Raw genomic sequence first — 19,067 nt, forward strand, 5'->3', positions numbered from 1 at the left:
AGTGGAGGAAAAGGTAGCCTGGGGGAGGGAGGGACTGAGAAGGAGGAGATACGGGGTGAGCAAGGGAGGTGGCGTGTTTGAGTTAAGTGTTGGTTAAGGAGTCAGTTTAACGTCGATTTTGTTTTCCTGTAGATTTATGCAAAGTTTGTCCTCATCTGTATCACAGGCGGAAGCTGTAAAATATCTACTGGTTCTTTTTCCATCATATGTTTTGTGTTTGCATGACAACGTGAAAGTATGAATGACACTCAGTCATTCAGTCAATTGTACCTTGGACTTCATAACCCTAAAATGATCTGGTTGTATTGTCTGTATCAATTTGGAGAAGTGCAAAGATGGAGAGAACATGTTTAATCTGTAACGTTTTGTGCTGAATAATTTTTTTCCTGTACATTTTCCATACATATTATCTGGGAATATATTATGCATAAAAATATTTCAAAGAATTTCCCAAAAAAGTCAAATGCATACCTATCTCAGCTGACTATGGGGGAGAGGTGGAGAACACCCCAGATGAGATGCAAGTTCATTGTTGGCCACACAAAAGACAACCCTGCGTGTTCACACTCACATCTATGGACAGTTTGGGAAAAATATAAAATAAGATAAATTAAATTTTGTTTGTGTTGTGTGTAACATTAAAGCTTTAATATAAAGGATCAAGCTGTTCTACACAGTCATTAAACAAGCATGCTTGTGTGATGACTTGATCCTGAATCCTGATAGACTTAAGGATAGTTCCTTCTCTTTTTTGCATTATTGTAATATTATAATGTAGAGGAAGGAAACATTTTGGACAAAATGAAATTTCTCTATGTCATAGTTGTACCATAAACCTGCCTGACGGTTGCTGTAACAAAGAAATGTGTGATGAAGCAAAAGATGTAAAGGTGAGTGAGGAAGAGCGATCACTATTTAACTGGCTCTATCTTTTGAGGTACCAGTGATTGACTGTGTGCCTGGAGGACACCAGAGGGCTCCGTTTGTAAAAGCCTGAGCAAATGTGCATTATTGGATGTGTCAGGAATACCAAAGCCATCACTCGCAAACACAGCAGCAAAATGTTAGACGCTCATGTGTCGGCACTCCGACACATCCTTTCTCTTTTCCACACTGACAAACACATTAGTGAGGTACACCTTGCCTCTACATACACACATCCACATACATTTATCACATGTATTCATCCATGCATCAGTTTTCTTGTAGATGAGATGACCGTAATCATCTCGTCTACAGCTGCTTCTTCCGCCTTGTGGGCCACAGGTCTGCTGGAGCTTACCCCAGCTGACTATGGGCAGGAGTCAGGGATGCTCCAGATGGGTCGCTGGTGCATGAGCCACATAAAAGACAAACAACAACTCATGCTACGGGCAATTCGGATTGATGTACTGATGTACTAAGTGCATACAGTACGTGTACACTTTAATATTGATGTGTATTTTTAAATAATATTCTAAGACAAGAATTCAGAATTACTGGTCACATATACAAAAGCTGGATTTGAGAGAAAGTTTGCACATCTGTTAGTCTTTGGACCACAATTCAGAAGACTTTGTACAATCTTACCGCTATTTAATCATTTGTCACACCTGCAAAGATAGATAAACAGACTGAGGGAGAATGTGTGCATGTGAGCAGACGTGCACGCATGGAGGCATTTTTTGTGAACACCTCCATAGAATCTGTGTGTATTTTCATGCATAGACTGAACTCTATTTACGTGTGTATGTGTGGTTGTGTGCATGTCTGTCAAGGTGAGGCAAGGTTGTTATGTAGTGATGAGTCGGACGCCCCTCTGTCTGCTGGCACAGGAGGTGAAAGGGCACAAGACGGGCATCAATTACATAGTGGGAGAAAGGCATGTGTGTATATGTGAGGGTTTTTAAGCTTTTCATCATTTTAAATCCATTCATTTATTTATTTACTAAAAAGCAGTGTTTTATGCCAATGTACAGTGAGGTCCAGTAATTCTGAGAAAGATGGCAACCCAACCAGGATCAGAGGTTTCATTCCCACTGGAGCTCTGGAAGGTTGGGTTGCTTTAAGTTTACGTACAAAGGATGCTGCAAGGTGCTTTGGATAAAATGATCTAACATTCTGTATTGTGAACCTTCCCTAGAAGTACTCTTGCTAAATTTGAAGTTGCCTTGAATTGGTCAGCTTTGTGCTTCCAAATTTGAGTCTGAAAACCCAGCCACGCATTCAAACAAACAGCGACTGGTAAGAGCGGTCATCTACTTAGCTGAAGGTAGGTGGTTCAATCTCAATCCTGTCCATTTCAATCCCGTTCCTAATCCCCAGTATAAATGCTGATGTTTCCTTGAGTAAAACACAGACCTCAAACTTACACCATAGGCACCATAACGACTGATTGCTGCGTCTCAGAGATAAGTGAAATGAAGAGAACACATTTTGTGTATTTATGACAAATAAAGCATCTTATGATGAATGCAAAGTCACCAGAGATAAGGCTACTTAAATGTGACCACCTATGCTGTTCTCTACTCAACCACTACTTAACAGTCATACTACTGCAAGCATGAAATTAAATTTTCCAATGAGTATTTTGATTATAAGGAAAATAGAGTAAGGGTATCTGATTAGCATGAGATGCGAGAGGGAAAATGTTGGACAGTGCAATTTAATTAATTCATCTAATTAAGACATTTTAATCACATTTCACATTTACCAAATCTTAAGTTAAGAATTGATGGCAAACACAGGGCCCAACACCAATCCAGAATCTGTGACAGTCAGGACCAGATCTGTAAAAGTGGTTCCTAGTGAATCTGACTTCTATGAGTGTGTCTCATCTCTGAATTAGCTATATTATATGTACAGTCTATACTTGCGTGCTTCTGTTGTGTTGTCCATCTTCACTTTCTTCTCAGAAGGAAATTGTAAAATATATAAAGATGTGATCTTTATTAACAGGTTGGTGTCTCATGTTATATCTGACCCTTCTCTCTCTGTTTCTCTCTTTATCTTTTGACTGCTTTTTTTTTTTAGATGATTTTTTCTCTTTCTCTCTCTCTCTTTCTGCTCTCTGTCTCATTTTTCCCTCTCACTCCCTTCTCCCTTTCATTGTCTCTCTATTCCACCTGCTATGTCCTTCCCTCTTTCGCCTTCACTGCTCCCCCTCACATCCCAGGCATCTCCCTGGGGACAATTTTCTTTTCTTAAATAAACTGTCATAGCTAGTGTTAAAATATGGGCCTTACATGGGGTGAGCGCGGCAAGGCAAAGTCACGGGGCCCTGGGCTGGTATAAAACATGGATAATATGCTGTGAGAGGTAATTGTATCTTTTAGCGCTGAGATGAGTAGAACAAATGTGTCTCCTCTCTCTCTCCCTCCTTCTGTCTCCCTCTCTATTCCTTTTTCTCCTCTCCTCCTCTTCCTATCACTTCCTTGACACACTGCAGCCGTGCTAATATGTTACAGAGAATATTGGCTGTACATCAGAGTTACTAACAGTTCATAGTAGGTGAGGGCAAGTATATATGGGGAGGACTAAAGAGGGTGTGAGAGGCTGGAATGGAAGGGGAGGAGGGGGTAAATAACAGAGGGAGAGAGTGAGAATGAAATAGATGTAGACATGAATATTCCCGAAGATGCAAAAGTGGCTTGTTTTCACGTATTATGGTTTGCAGGTGGAGGACAAAAATGGATAGAAATATATGAATCCCTTTGAAATATGATTAAATGACTGCATCAAACCACCGTAGTAAAAATTGTGTACAAAAAATCATCGGGCATACCTGTTTCAGTATGCACTCATGTACCGTATTTCCTTGCTGCACCTACTTTAGTATCTTAATGCCAAAACAGTTTCATGATGTGGTTTTCTACCATGATTTATTAGCACAGTTGTTTTAATATCAAGGAGTGTATCACGTTTGTGCTCTCTCTGCCTAGATAAACTCTGGGCTTGCGCTAACCGATCACCACTACACCATTGGCAAAGTAAATTCCAGAGTGGCTACAGGGTTTTTAGCCTGTGCAGCCACAGGGGCGTTCTTATTTTTAGGAAAAAAAGGCTAAAACTTACAACTTTTTCTCCCGCTAGGTGGCGCACATGTCGACGGAAATAGACGAAGTTACCCGAACGCTCCCGATTATTAAATATGCACTCGGGTCATGACCTCCTCTCATCCAATTAAAAAAAAAAGGATTATATTTTTACAAGTTAAACCCGCGAATTGGTGTACGACAAGGTGAGGATGATCGATCGAAAGAAAATGAGAATAGAGTGTTTTATAGTAGATTTTGTGTTAAAATTGTAATTGAACAACAAATGGTGAATGCTGAGAGGGGGGAGGAGTGGTGACAGACCGGTAAAATGTTAACATGTCTTCTAGTCTAAGTAAAACTCACAAGTAAACATTGAGTAATATTTTGTATGACTGTATCTTCACATAGTGAATGCAAGTTTTAAATTATTGAATCTCAGATTTATACCTGCATAAAGTAGGACAGAAATAAAGATAGTTCAGCTTCAACTGTTAACTTCAGTGTATTTTTGTAGGTAAACTGAACAGAAGGTTTTTCCCTCAGAATGCACCAGAATGCATTGACTCCGGAGGAGCTAACAGGACTTTTCTGGAGTCAAAGGTTACTGATAATGTGAGTATTATCAGTAACCTTTGACTACGGACTAGTCCTGTTAGCTCCTCCATTGTGTTAGCCAGGGATCTCTCAATTTCCATGATGACCGTCTAGAGATATGGCTTTTATTATATACTGTCCATACTCATCCATAGTCTCCTCCTCTGATTTCTTTTCCCATCTTCATACACGTTGTGCTTTAAGTGAGAGAAATAAAAGAAATAAGTAGTAACAAAGTTGAAAAAGTAAAAGGCACAGTGGTGCTTCGGTTTCCTCACACTGTCCAAAAACATGTAATATCGGTGAATTAGCAACTTCTTTTCCTTTCGACTTTTCCCTTCAGGGGTCGCCACAGCGAATCAATTGCCTCCATCTAACCCTGTCTTCTGCATGCTCTCACATTGGTGAATTAGCAACTAAAGTAATTATTAATAATATATTATTATATAATTAGACCGTAGGTGTGAATGTGAGTATTATCAGTTGTTTGTCCACCTATGTCTCTACTTTGTCCAAATGTCTGTGTAAAGTAAAATAATCTTAAAGATATTTTGTCCTCCCAAAATTTAATCAATGTTAAATTCATTTTGTGTTCCACCAATGGATTGGATGTCTGATTCCCTGCTTTCTCAACATGTCTTGACAACTCTTCTCTTCATCTGTCAGCCTCATTTCTGTCCCTACTTGAGTTTGGCTTTAAATGGGCTTTTACGTTGCTTTCAATTTGTTCAAAGTTTAAGTTCAACATCAACTGACTATTATTTGTGCATATTTTCTATTACATTGTTTACTTTTGTGCCCCTCAGCTACAAAGTGAGTTTTGAAGAAGCACTGCTCCCTCACTGAGCCATGGCTTGGCAGGAGTGTGAAAATCGAGAAGAGCTTTACTGGAAATGCCAGTATTCAGATCACTAAAAGCTTTCCCACTCAGGTTGGGGCTTTTAGACAGGCTTAGGTGGTAACATTGCCAGTGGGGTGGGTTTTACAAGGGGAAAGGGTGCTGGAAACTCGCTATGACCAAAGAAACTTTGTATCAAAGTTGAGGGAAATTGGTCAACGAGGGGTGGATAATAATGAAATCTCTCAAAGAAGAGTGAGGATATACTTGATAGTACATTTCATTCATTTGGTACACGCAAGCCTGTGGTTCTCAAATAATGTGTGTGTAGTATGTGCACAATCAGGAACAGGAACATAGCTGTAGAAAAACGTCAGCAATCAAGCCAAGTCCTAATGGAGCCATGAATGGTGGCAGGACCACAGGTGGTGCTGGGGTCAGGTCTAATGTCCAAGTTGGCCCGGGACTGCTGCCTTCTCAATCCAATTCTCCACCCAGTTTCAGACAGTTTTAATGCAATAATAAGTCTGTAATGAAGAGCAAAAAACAAGTCTGGAATGAAAAGCACAATTACTATGGAAAACGATTTTCCAAATATTTTTCAAATGTTGTGTTTATAAGGACTATTTAACTGTATCCCCAGTGTTATGGGTTCAACTACACATTTAAAAGATCAATGTAAAATTGATTTATTCATGTTCACTTCTGTCTCAGTATTGTAGCTCAGATTACACCTGACGATTTCTATGTTGATGACACCTTGAAGTGCCTTACTCATACTGGATGTCTTTTGCGCAATGGGAACAGAATCATTTAAAGTCATTTGCTTTCTTCTGGACTTGAACAATTCAGTTCAGTTACACTGAGACAATGAGATGTACAGGAAAGAAGGATGTAAAATACAGATGGATAGGGGAAGGAAAAATGGAAGGAAAGTGTTTGTGAAAGCTAACAAAGGGGCTTTGGCAGTATTTCAAAAGGGCGTGCAGCAGCTAAGGAGGATGAAGCGTTTCAGGATTCATTTACATCAGGCCTGACAACTGCCTCACATCTCCCCAAGAGCCACACAACTCTGGCTTAGAGATTCCTAAAGAGGGCCCTTCTTCTAGCTCTCTCTTACACACACTCTGACTTCTCTTTTTCTCCCTCCTGTCTCTTTTTTTCTCTTCTCTTTTTTCCCCACTCTTATTCTCTCCTGCACTCCCTCTTTTGCTCTCATGCGCTTGCCATTCTTCAATCAGCCATCATGAAAGTGTCTGTCTGGGCGTCTTAACTATCCTCTGAGAGGCAGACACTTGTCTGGGTCTGCCTTCATCCCCTAAAGGCGTTTTTTGACTTGGACTTATTTCCCTCCTCACACCTTTTCAACTTCCCTAAAGAACTGACAATAAGTTAGAGCGACAGGGCAAGATAAACATGAGGGTAAGAGACAGCAAGGGAAATGAGAGGGAGACGTTGTCAACTGAGAGGGAAGAGAAAGTAAAGACGGTTATGAAAATTAAGCAGTTAGAAAATGAAAATTAGGTAAGGGGACTGGAAAACAGAAAAGGTGAAGGAATCCAATGACCCCATGAGAAGGAGAAAGGACAAAGACTGGAGGTCCAGAGGAGGAAGAAACCCAGAAGTGAGGAAGAAGATGGGGACTCTAGTAAGACAGAGGGGGTCACATTCATCAGGGATTCTATAGCTTGTTTCCTGAACACAGGATTTAAAGACGGGTTCAAGAAACAGAGCACATTAAACTTTTTTTGGGTGAGCAGAGGGACAGCTCTTCTTCTGTATCTCTTTGCCTGGGTTTGATGTGGAAAAGAGCTGCTCCTACTTTGACAATGTTGTCTGCTGTGCAGTTTTTAATATTCATGCAGCAGACCGAGAAAGGAGAGAAGAACAGAGTGGAGAGGAGATTTTTGGTCAAACAGAAAGCTAATTTGCAGCTGAGGCAGTTTAGCCTGAGGCTCTTTCTGCTACTGGGGAAATGAGCTGGAAGATTAGCTGTATGTATAATTCACACACATGCTCACACTCAAACGCATACATGCATACACATGCCAAAGCAGACCAATGGTGAGTGCATACACTTTTGTCGGTAGATGAATACACAGTATCTGCAAAAGATCAGCTGCCACGATTAGGTGTTACAGCAGCAGCCTGCTGCTTGGCCTTTAAGCAACTGCCTGTCAGGCATTTCTGTTACATTCATGTACTGTAGGGTTCAGTTTGGTGCTTGGAGACTGTTAATGATACATAATGATGCTTCACACCATGTCCATGTATTCAATGGTGATCTGTACTTTTTCTTTACTTTTTCTGGTGGAAAAATCTCCACCTATACATTTGAATAATCTCACTTGATAACCTCACGCTGTCACGCTTCTGGCATCGACCTGGAGTTGGCTCTGGTCTTCATATTTGTCCACGTCTCTCAATTACAGAGCCATATTGGCTTTGTCAAACATAGCGGTTTATGTTCTTTGATTGTGACGGACCTCAAGTTGTCGTGTGGGGAACCCCGATGCTTTATTGACCAGGACCGAACTCATGAAGCTGGCGTCTACCCGGAGCCGTTAGGCTTCATCGGACACAGCGGTTTGTTTTCTTGTGACGGCGAAGAAAAAAAGAGAACAAACAAAGTCTGATATTATTGTTTTATCATGGATAAAACAATAATATCACTTTTTGGGCTTTATTTGCACAAATCAAATATTTAAGTAATTGGGAAGGAAGGTGATTGTTTACTTTGGCTTGATTGTGATTTATTTATTGACTGACTGACTGACTTACTGACTGACTGACTGACTGACTGACTGACTGACTGACTGACTGTTAGGTGCTTGAAGCTGGGAATTAACACAGACTCATGTCTCACACTGACTGATTTCTAGATCCATGATAGACGTGTGAGTCTTTTCCTGGATGGGCTTGAAGAGGATGGGACACCCTTTGACACACGGCCTCTGATCACCAGGATCTCTGATGTCAGTGAAGATGGTACCATGTGGCTGGGACTTAGTTCTAATGGTAAAGATGGTTTGTTGATGAACCTATTTTTATGTATTTAACATATGACGACTGACATTGTTATTGTTATTTCTTTTGACAAATCACTACAGTATATAAAATTGATTGATTACTGCTATTAATATTATTATTATTATTATTATTATTATTATAGTTAACAGGACCCAAAGTTACTTGAACTGTTTTGTGGCAGCACTGAAACTAAAATTACCACATCATCTGCAAAAACCGGAAATGCAATTCTGACAGTACCAAACTGAACACGCTCCCCACCATGTCTCTGCTTTAAGACCATGTCTACAAAAATCAGGATCAGAAGTGAGAAGGAGTTCAATAACCAGTGAAGATTTCTTTACATTTGTCAAAACTCTTTCTTTGATTATGTAGAGAGCAGATTGATACAGGTATTTCCAAAGTAGCCATCACAGGACTCCCCAGGGACAGTTATGTATATTCTTACTTCTCCAAGTCTCCCTAGACCTATTGGAAGAGTGCAGAACTGGGCTGCTGTTCTATGTTCAGACTGTATTACCGACATAATCTTAATTTGGTCTATTAGTCAGAAGCTCCTTTCCAGGAATTTATTGTTTAATGACAATATCAGTAAATTGAGTTATTCTGTATTATTTAAATTATGGTAAATATCAATAAAATTAGCCTAGAAGTCTTTTCAATCTGCTTTTTTTTTCCCTAAATGGGGAAAAATTACCTCTTAATTTATTTTGTCTGTATATCTAAATAAGATGTCAATGACCACTTCACCTGTATCTTCCTTTGAGCTTTTATCTCCTGTTCAACTACACATATGTGATTGATTGGCAGGGCCTAGAAGCTGTCTCAGAGTCAATAGGAGAGAAATTGAGAGAAAAATGATATCCGTTCATCTCCAGGGTGATAAACGAGTGTTTTTCTTCTCGTTTATCAGACATTGATCCTGAGTTCACGGCAGGTAGCATCTGATCAACTGAAGATCACATCAGTGGTGGTGATCAATATAAGTGATTGGCTTGCTGGAGAGAAGCAGTTGTGTGTGCATGTGCGTGTGTGCGTGCGAGTGTGCAAAAGCTTAAAGCTGTGTCTGGAATTGTGATCAGTGGATTGAAAACATGGATGCCAATCAGATGTATTGATTACAGCTATGTTTTCAGAAAGGATTCTGGTAACTAAAAACTGTGTGCGCAGCAAAACACAGATCTTTAATATTATAACCACCAAGAAACATTTTTTGTTTCATGCAAAAAAAAACTGTTTTAGCATGAAATCATCCATCCATCCATATATTTATTTATTTAGTTGTTGTTTTTTCTGACATGTGAATATAACAGACTTCACACCTTCATCACATTTACAACATCAACAACAACGTCCCAACAAAAAAAGGGCTGACGGGTAGAAGCCAATAGGCTTGTGAAACTCCCGTCCCCCAAAATCAGCAAACATCTCTCTCATTACATGTTGTCAACAAACTCAGACATTAACTGTTTTCAACCAGTTCAAACATTGAATTTTGACAGACGTTCATACTCTTATCAACAGATACAACCTAAATCAAATCATATATAGTCAAAACAAGAAGTTGACGTTGCCAGTGTTCTTCACAAGAATATTATAATTATATTCACCCCTTTCAGCGAACAGACAGTGTTTATCACCAACTCTTCTACACTCCTGATCACCGTTGTTTTCATCTGCTCCGGAGAAAGCCCACATCAGCTCCTGTTGAGAGCCAAAATTGTATAAGTATATCCATCTATCCTTCCATCCATCCATCCTTCCATCCATCCATCTCCAACCGCTTATGTGGAGCTGGGTCACAGGCAACAGTCTCAGTAGGGATGCTCATATTTCTCCCAGACACCTCTCCCTGCTCTTCCGGTTACACAAAAACCATCAGTTTCAAAAAAAAATTTAACCAACACTAAAGTGTTCAAACTAAATATAGGCCGGTAACTTAAGAATCAACTTAATAATAAGGCAAGATCAGTGTAGGACAGAGTGAAGTATAATCATATGAAATATTAGTAAATATATAGCTATTGATGACAGAAAATGAAAGACAGAGGATGGAGACCTACACAGAGAAGAGAGCTTATACCTTGCATCCTCCCTGTAACAATGGGTAGAGTGCTTTTCAGAGGAAGGCATAATCCCATTTCCACACGCTAAAGAAATCCTGAGCCAAAGCCCAAGGCTGCACAACCACACACTGTTATAACACACTTACATCCCATAACACTCTCTCACTCTCTCCATTTTACACACACAAACCCCACCCCCACTCCCTGTTCAAAACACACACATGCTTACATTGTAGTTGGGCCAAACATCGCAAAGCCTCTCTCAAATGCAAATACACACACATGCAAACACACTCAAACGTCTCTCTGGAGCAAAGATTGTTTTTTGGGGGTTTTTTTTGGACTAGACACAGTAAGCCTCTAACACACACACATACACGCACACACACACACACACACACACACACACACACACACACACACACACACACACACACACACACACACATGCACAGACAAACCTAGACATGAAAGGTGTTCTGTTAATACTTAGAGACCTTTATCTGTCTTCTAAGAGTTGTTAAAGTAGACAGAAGTTTTTTGGACACTAAAGGACGCCTCGTTTTGGACCAGCATTCAACATCTGTGTGATTCTCTTATGTTCTGTCCAGCGTTGTCAGCGTTCTATATTGTATGATGGGCTGTGTGTGTAGATATGTTAGTTTATTTAACCATGTTGGCTTTTCTTGTGTCAAGTATTCACATGTCTGTCTGGATTTTTGAGATTTCCCAATATATTTGAAAACTTTGCATATATATTGAAAACTTTGCATATTTCATATAAGCACCATCTCTTTCCAACATACTTTTCCTGACAACTTCTTTTTCACAATTCCCTATTTTTTTTACTACTGAAATAATTTTGCCACTCAAATAAGTGATTACAGTACTCTATATTTGGATCAAAATTATAACAAATACTTGTAGTTCTTTTTGTTATTGTAATTGTTTATTATTTCTTATTTCACCCATCCACTGTCAATCAGAATATATCTATATATCACTATTACATACACAGGGTCAGTAGTTGTCCTCAGTCAAACTGGGTTGGACAGACTTGTGGGAGACAGGGGAACCAGAGCATCGATGGACTGAAGATAGCAGTCCTGTGCCTTAACAAAGAAAAGCTCTAGCACAACATGCTGTTGTCTTTGATTTTATTGTTTTTACAACTTAAATTAGACCTAGTATCATTAGTTCCAATAATACTAATGTATATTCATTTGGTATTATGAGAACCACAGACCAAACTAATAACTTTGCCCTCTGAAGTCTTGTTACACTCCAGTGTAGACTGTTGCTGATCCCGTTTGGCTTTAAATCATGAACGTAACCCTAAGTAGCTGCAGGCAAACCTTTTTTCACTGGTATCAAGAAACTGATAAGATAAACTACTAAATGCTGTGAAATCCTCTCACTCACTGCCGTCAGTATAAACCCATTAACTGCCTTTATGTTCCTTTCTCCTCATCTCTCCAGGGTCTAATCAGTTCATTGGACGGATCCAGGACTTTAGATTTTATCCTGCCACTTTGACCAACAGGTGAGGTGGATGATGAAGCTGAAGTGAAAGAAAGGACTCAAAATAACAAAAAGGAAATCATTTTTAAATCAAAAAAACAATAGTTGGACAACATATTGAAAGAAATAAGATAAACAGAAATAGATTGTGCTGATTAAAGCAACAGACCAAGAGGAGTGGTATGTAGTGATAACAGGAAAGATGGTGAGAGGAAAAAGGGGAAGGCTTATCATTGCATCTTCAGATCCATACTACTTCCAGAGGATTTTCCTGAGAATTCAGTACAAGGCAATTAGTGTTTTGCTTACAAGTGATGTCCTGCACACAGTGAGGACTTAGAGATTACCAGTTCCTCACACCAAGAATGGGAAAAGACAGAATGAATTATTGAGTTTTCAAACTCATTCATTCATCTTCTTGTCCGCTTTTGCGGGTTACGGGTGTTGCTGGAACCTATCCCAGGTGACTATGAGAGAGATGGAGGATAAGTGTAACGCTGGCGCAATGTGGAGCCACACAAAAGGAAAACAACTCACTCACCTATGGGTATTTCGGAGTGATCAGTTCACCTGATGTGCATGTTTTTGGAGGTGGGAGGAAGCCTGAGAACCACACAGACACAGAGAGAACATACAAACTCATACACATACAAAAGGACTCAAACTTGGAATGTTTTTGCTGTGAGGCGACATTGCTACCCATTGTACCACGTACTGCCCGAGTTTTCAAATGATCCCTATAATTTTCAACTTTGCTCTAAATGTTCATTCAAAGACCCATCAATAGGGACCTTAAGGGTACACTGTAGGCATATGTGTGCCTGCTGGGCAGACTGGATATACCCAGGATGCTCTGGGCCAACTGGCATTCAGGGTGCCCTCTTTGAGTCTGCCATTGTGTTGGCATACAGTGTTCACTACTGTAACCCCACTCAGTTGTAAACCGGTCTATTCTTCAACTTCTTTGCTCAAATTAGGAGTAGATGTTAAATCACAGTTGTACTATAGTTAAGTATAGCTTGCTGCTGCTTCTTTTAACAGGGAAATAGTGGAGTTGTACTCAGGGGTCCTGCCTCAGCTGCATTCCCAGTCAGAATGTCGCTGTCCTCCCAGTCACCCCAGAGTACACCCTTTAATCGAAAGGTAGAGTATCACATCTTCTTATATTGAGTATATATAGAAGTGTCATGAATATTTCAGTATTTTAACAAATCCTTTCAGTTGATTATGTTGCATTTTTCTGTTTCTCAATGAATATATAAAGCACCTTCCTTAGTTAGTATTTTCAGAAAGTGTAAAAGAAAATGTTCAATACAATTTTTAACATTGATATCACATTTTTAAAAAATAAGATATCGTACTAAAAGCTTTATTTTCCCATTTAAACAGATATTGCATTCCCGCTGGAGTTGACGACACCACCAATGACAGAGTCATAAGACTAAACCTGAACGGCCATCCACTCAGCTATATAAATGATCAGGACCTGGGCACTACATGGATTTCTAAGATCATGACTGCACAGGAAATGGAGGAAGGAGTCATAATTACCTTGGATTTGGCTAATGGACAATACCAGGTATGTGATAATAGACACATGGCACCAGGTTTATACCACAGTAACGTGGATGATCGATATACAGTATATTCAGCACACATTTGACCTATTCACACTGCTTGTATACTGTATAGATCCTTACTTTTTATGCATTGTTTGCTACTTTCCTGTTAAATTCTGTTTTTTTTGCAGTGTGCAGTTGGAATATTACAATTCAACATTGTACTGTACCTGTCCTGTTGCACGTGTATGTCCAATGGACAATAATTAATCTTCTTTCTAAACACTGCATGACCGACAGATGGGGTAGGGGGATATTGCTGGATTCAGGTGTTGTCAAAAGGCTCATCCCTCTTCTCTCTGAAGTATGTATTTGAGTGTGGGCAGGATTTTGGGAGCTGTCCTGACGTGGTAGCTCAACTCAGCTCCCCAGATAAAAGACACTTTCTGAAGTTTAGGGGATGTGTGTTGGGATGTGCATGTGTGTGGGTTAGCACAGCAGTAGTGGCTTAATGCGCTCCCTGCTGTGTAACCTAGTGTCCCAGCCCACACTGTAGTGGAGCAGATAACACTTAACACACATACCCACACCTACACACATGTTTTTGGACATGTTTTTGCTTTTGTGAGTGTCCGTTTGGTGTCTTTGCACTTTTTTGCAAAACCCTTTTAATTTTTAATGTCTCCTATACAAACATGAGTTATGAGCAAAATTTAATTTCTAACATTTTAAAAAATCTAAAATGTATTCAAATTTATTAATTCATTCATTCATTGAATTGAATGAATAAATTTGCTCTATAATCGTTAGTGGCGTCAGGACGACTGTGGTCTAATAATAAATTACCACTGTGGTTTTAAGTAATATGTAGACAATAAACACCCTTTTTTCATAAACTGATAATCCCTGTAAACTAAATAATTATAATAAATAATTATATTAAAACATTTTATTCAAGTGACTGCACTGCACTACTCCGTAGTTTGGTTTTGTTTGCGGTCCCTGCAGGAAGTCCCTCTTCACAGAGACAGGAGGCTGGAAATGGAAGCAGGGTTTTCACTGCTTGTTAGGGGATTTCGGGATATTCTGCCTTGACTTTAATCCAGAACACTAGTGCAATTGTGGCTGCTTAATTTTGGGGTAACAGCTGGTAACCTGCCATATGACCGAGACCTGTCAAGAGGCACAGACACGTGCATTCGTCTGTGCGTCATTCTGCACAGAAGTCATATTTCAAAATAAAACATCTTTAGATTTATAATCCTAAAAAAAAACAATTCAAACGTTCTGTGCCACCTGGTACTTAATGGCCTGCAAACCGGTACCAGATTGGGGTTGGGGACCGCTGCTGTACTGCACATCTAGTTCTTTATCTATGCCAACTTTCTCCCCTCTCCTGTCTAGGTATTCTATGTAATAATTCAGTTTGGTGGCCTGTTGCCGGAGTCAGTTCTGATCCAAAGACGGAGGGTTGACTTCAGAGAACCAGACAGTGGCACTGCTTCAGATCAGCCCTGGTTGGACTGGCAGTACATGGCCAGAAATTGCAGTGTGTTTGAAATGCAGAATAATGGGCCCTTACTGAGACCAGACTCTGTCAACTGTCTGCAGCTGCCCGTGTAAGTACCATGTGTAAAACCTGGGGGAAAAAGAAATTCAATATAAATGTCTGTATTGTATTATTATCATTGATTATAAAATGAAATAAAGTTAAGTACTCTAGAAATCAATTGTAGACATTCATATTTGCTTCCAAATGAGCTATTTAGTAAAAGACTAAACAAAATAAGTTCCATTCATCAGTCAGTCCATTGTGTTCTTCTACCTAGGCTTTGGGTCATGTTGGTAATAGAATATAGTTTGGTATTCCAGACATCAGTCTCCCTAGCAACACTTCCCAGCACATTCAGGGACATTGCATGGCATTCCTTGGCCAGATGGAATATATTTACTCACTTTGTGTCTCTTGTATCCACATTGTCCTTCTTTCCATTGTTACCCAGATCACTTGTCATCCAGTTTGAAAAGTTGATTGAATGATAAATTGAGAGGTTAGCCCACCAGTGTAGCTCTGTCTTCATTATGATGGTCACATACAATGCCCTTATTGCTGCTGATTCTACTCCAGATTGTCTCTCCATCTTACACTCCATTTTTCCATCACTTTCAAACAAGGTCCCTAAATACTTAAAATACTTCAAGCTAATGGGGAAACTAACTCCCAACCCAAAGGACACAGGAGTAAACTGGGCAGTGTGAATACTGGTGCAATACGAATTATGATCATCCGTATCTGCATTGGCATTGATGAACATATTGACTTCCCCAAGTCAAAACAAGAATTTTTATTGTATGAGAGCGGATGATTTATGCAATTTCTTTCAAGTTTAATGAAGTACTGTATCTATCAGGATCAATTAATTATCTACCCACCTACCTCTTTTACAATGTAGGAGAACAAACATACTGTATGTCTACTGGCTCAGGGGCTCATCATCATTGTGTTGAGTGAGGGTTAGGGTTGGGGACGTATCATTACAAGTGAAAATGCATTAAGTCATCTGTGGGTAATACAGAAATAAATTCCTTACAAGGCTGTTCTGTTTGGTCCAAGGAGACAGACTCAGAGATGGACACATGAACATATGTCAATATACCAACATGTAGTTCCACATACAAGTGTTTTTTCCACATGTGTAAAACATGATTCCTCATAAATAAAACAATATTCTGCATATAACAATTTTACACATACTCACACACACATACAGTACATACACACACACACACACACACAGACATAGACATACACTTGCTCTGGCATTCTCACAGTGACTTTCTTCATAAAGCTATCCACTCACAGTGCTGTCTTGGCACATGACCTACAACAGGGTCTGGAACAATCTTAACGTATACACACTATCTTATACACTACATCTTGATTCTTGGCATAGTTACTTATACCAAGGCCTTGGTTGGCATGAGATGGAACAGGTGTGAACAGATCACAGATCATCTAGTCATTGCTTATTTTTCACTTGACTGACAAATTAAATCACATGGAACCATTCCTGGCACAGTTACACATATTAGTTAAATTGGCATGAGAGAAATTGAACCTTACATTGGCAACATCACAACACTCTGACATTAGTGGTTGGTAATTACATCAAAACAGAACCGCCTTTGATTGGGTAAAATTTATGTTTCTTTATCTCTGAAGATTTGTTTAAACCCAGAAGAGACATTGACTCCACAGAGCTTGTTGAAGTGTCTGGCAAGATAAATTCTGGCATACCACATTCCTTTCAGGTGTTGTCATGCCAGTCAACTGGTGTACTGCACTTGAAGTGCTGTTAGTGATCCTTTTAAATATTCTGTACATGCACAGATAACACACTAAGAGCCGGAACAAGATTATTTAATGCACAAACTGATCTTTGGATAAAAACCTCTCTGTCATTTTCTTTCTTTTGCCATCTTTACAGTACAATGGCATATATGTTTGTTTGTTTTTTGTATTAAAAACTCAATAGTTGCAGTAACATCTTGTTGAATTTGACAGGGATTGTCTAATATAACTACTGTGCCTTGTGCTCAATTGATCTTTCATAGCAGATTTGGTTGAATTCTTTTGTATATATCTAAGGTTGGGTGATGAGACAAATGAAAAAATAATGACACCACAATTTATCAGAAGGACTGTGGTAGATCATGATTTTATCATAGTATCCATGTAACTTTAGTTAAATTCCAAATGTGAATGGGAATCTTGTAAACCAATGAGTTTTCCACTAAATGTTCTAATAAATATTCTACAACAACAGAAATGACCTATTTCTGTGTACTGGAGTGTTAGAGGGCTTTTAATTTGAAGTGGATACAGATGATTTTGGTTTGTGACTAAGGCACATAAAAAGATGACAATATTTTAATGATAAAATATTAAATAATTGTTATGACTATTGTGGACAACGTCACTACTGGTATACGTATATAACTTTCCTGTAACTAATCTGTTTCATGTTTCTTGTGTTTACACTAAAACTGATATGTTCAGCAAACTATTTCTAGATCATCATCACATATTTTAAAAAATTCAACCAATATAGTCACATTTTTTTGAACTTTTAATTAATGAATTAATTTTTTCTTGGTTCCAGTGACACGCCCTTCTTAGGAGGTAACATCACGTTTAGCTTACTGACCCCAGAACCGAACCTGAGACCTGGCTATAATGACTTCTACAACAATCCGCCCCTGCAAAAGATGGTACTTGCCACCCAGGTCAGGATACACCTCAGAGGACAGTATCACACCAGTGTTGCTGGGGTGAACCGGCAACACAGATACTATGCCATCAAAGAGATCAACATCAGTGGAAGGTGAGGAACAGAATATTTAATATATTAACTTATTGGCAAATGTCCCTGTTACTCAGCAGGCATGGACGTAAACTTTGACCAATCAACACATACCTGAGTTAAAAGGCATGGTTTTATTAATGCTGCAAAGCAGTTATTTAGTTGTTCCTTGCATTCAAATGTCAATAATAATGTCAATTTTACTTGAAGGTTTTAGCTGGATGGTAGGCACTACTCTGAATATGAAAGGTCTGGCTTGTTTGCCCCTGAAAACTTTAGACCATGTGAGGAATGTAATTGTGGTGTTGGCTGTGAAACCAGATGATACAAAACTGAAACCTTGGTGTTTTCAAAAGTCAATGAAATGCAAAACAGAAAGGAACATGAAAGCCCCATCTCACCCCTCACTCGTAGCCATGGTGCTTAAAAGGTGAGACAGGTTGGATTCAAAGTCGGTGACAAAAAAGTCTGTGCGTGTGTGTGCGTGTGTGTGTGTGTGTGTGTGTGTGTGTGTATGTGTGTGTGTGTGTGTGTGTGTGTGTGTGTGTGTGTGTGTGTGTGTGTGTGTGTGTGTGTGTGCGTGTGTGTGCAGCTCAGTGTTTACCAGTAAATTTCAGATTTTAAAGTTTTTTGAATATTGTCCTTCAGGGTGCAGAGCCTGACAGGGACGGCTGACGACAAAAAGGACTAAACCACTATTTCAAAAAGGGACAGCCATATGAATCTAGATGTGAGCTATTCACTCAGGCAACATAGAGAGTTACCTCAAGTTTGAGTGTGAGGAAGAGGGCAATCAACAAGGAAGAAGAGCCCAAAAACAATTTTAGCTTAAATCCAAGTGGGGTTCACCTTATCCTAGATGGTAAGGGAAGACCTAAAATACAATTATTTTTGTGCAGAAAGAAACAAAGCTGGGGTCACAATTCCAGGTATATCGTTCCTATGATGAAAAAAGAACTGTCAAATAATTTGGTAGTGTTTCCAATTTGACAAGAAAAGGTTTCATGCTAATCAAAGTCCCGTTCTACAGATGGTTGGACAATGGCTGGTTCTGTTCAGGGATTGCATCAAATAAAAGC

At 39.3% G+C, this 19,067-nt stretch overlaps 1 protein-coding gene across 2 annotated transcripts in view; it reads left to right on the top strand.

The window, feature by feature from the left end:
* ush2a (Usher syndrome 2A (autosomal recessive, mild)) overlaps positions 1-19,067 on the top strand; it is a 178,818-nt gene that overhangs the window by 7,993 nt on the left and 151,758 nt on the right. The window contains exons 7-12 of one of the 2 annotated variants that reach the window (XM_068316566.1): positions 8,331-8,466; positions 12,024-12,087; positions 13,107-13,208; positions 13,455-13,644; positions 15,029-15,243; positions 17,788-18,009. In XM_068316566.1, the coding sequence (XP_068172667.1) occupies positions 8,331-8,466; positions 12,024-12,087; positions 13,107-13,208; positions 13,455-13,644; positions 15,029-15,243; positions 17,788-18,009 (929 nt within the window). Of the gene's footprint in view, positions 1-8,330; positions 8,467-12,023; positions 12,088-13,106; positions 13,209-13,454; positions 13,645-15,015; positions 15,244-17,787; positions 18,010-19,067 lie in introns of those variants that run through there. The other variant, XM_068316556.1, reaches the window with a different exon arrangement.

This window comes from Antennarius striatus, chromosome 1, assembly GCF_040054535.1.
Source record: "Antennarius striatus isolate MH-2024 chromosome 1, ASM4005453v1, whole genome shotgun sequence".
Classification (NCBI taxonomy): domain Eukaryota; kingdom Metazoa; phylum Chordata; class Actinopteri; order Lophiiformes; family Antennariidae; genus Antennarius; species Antennarius striatus.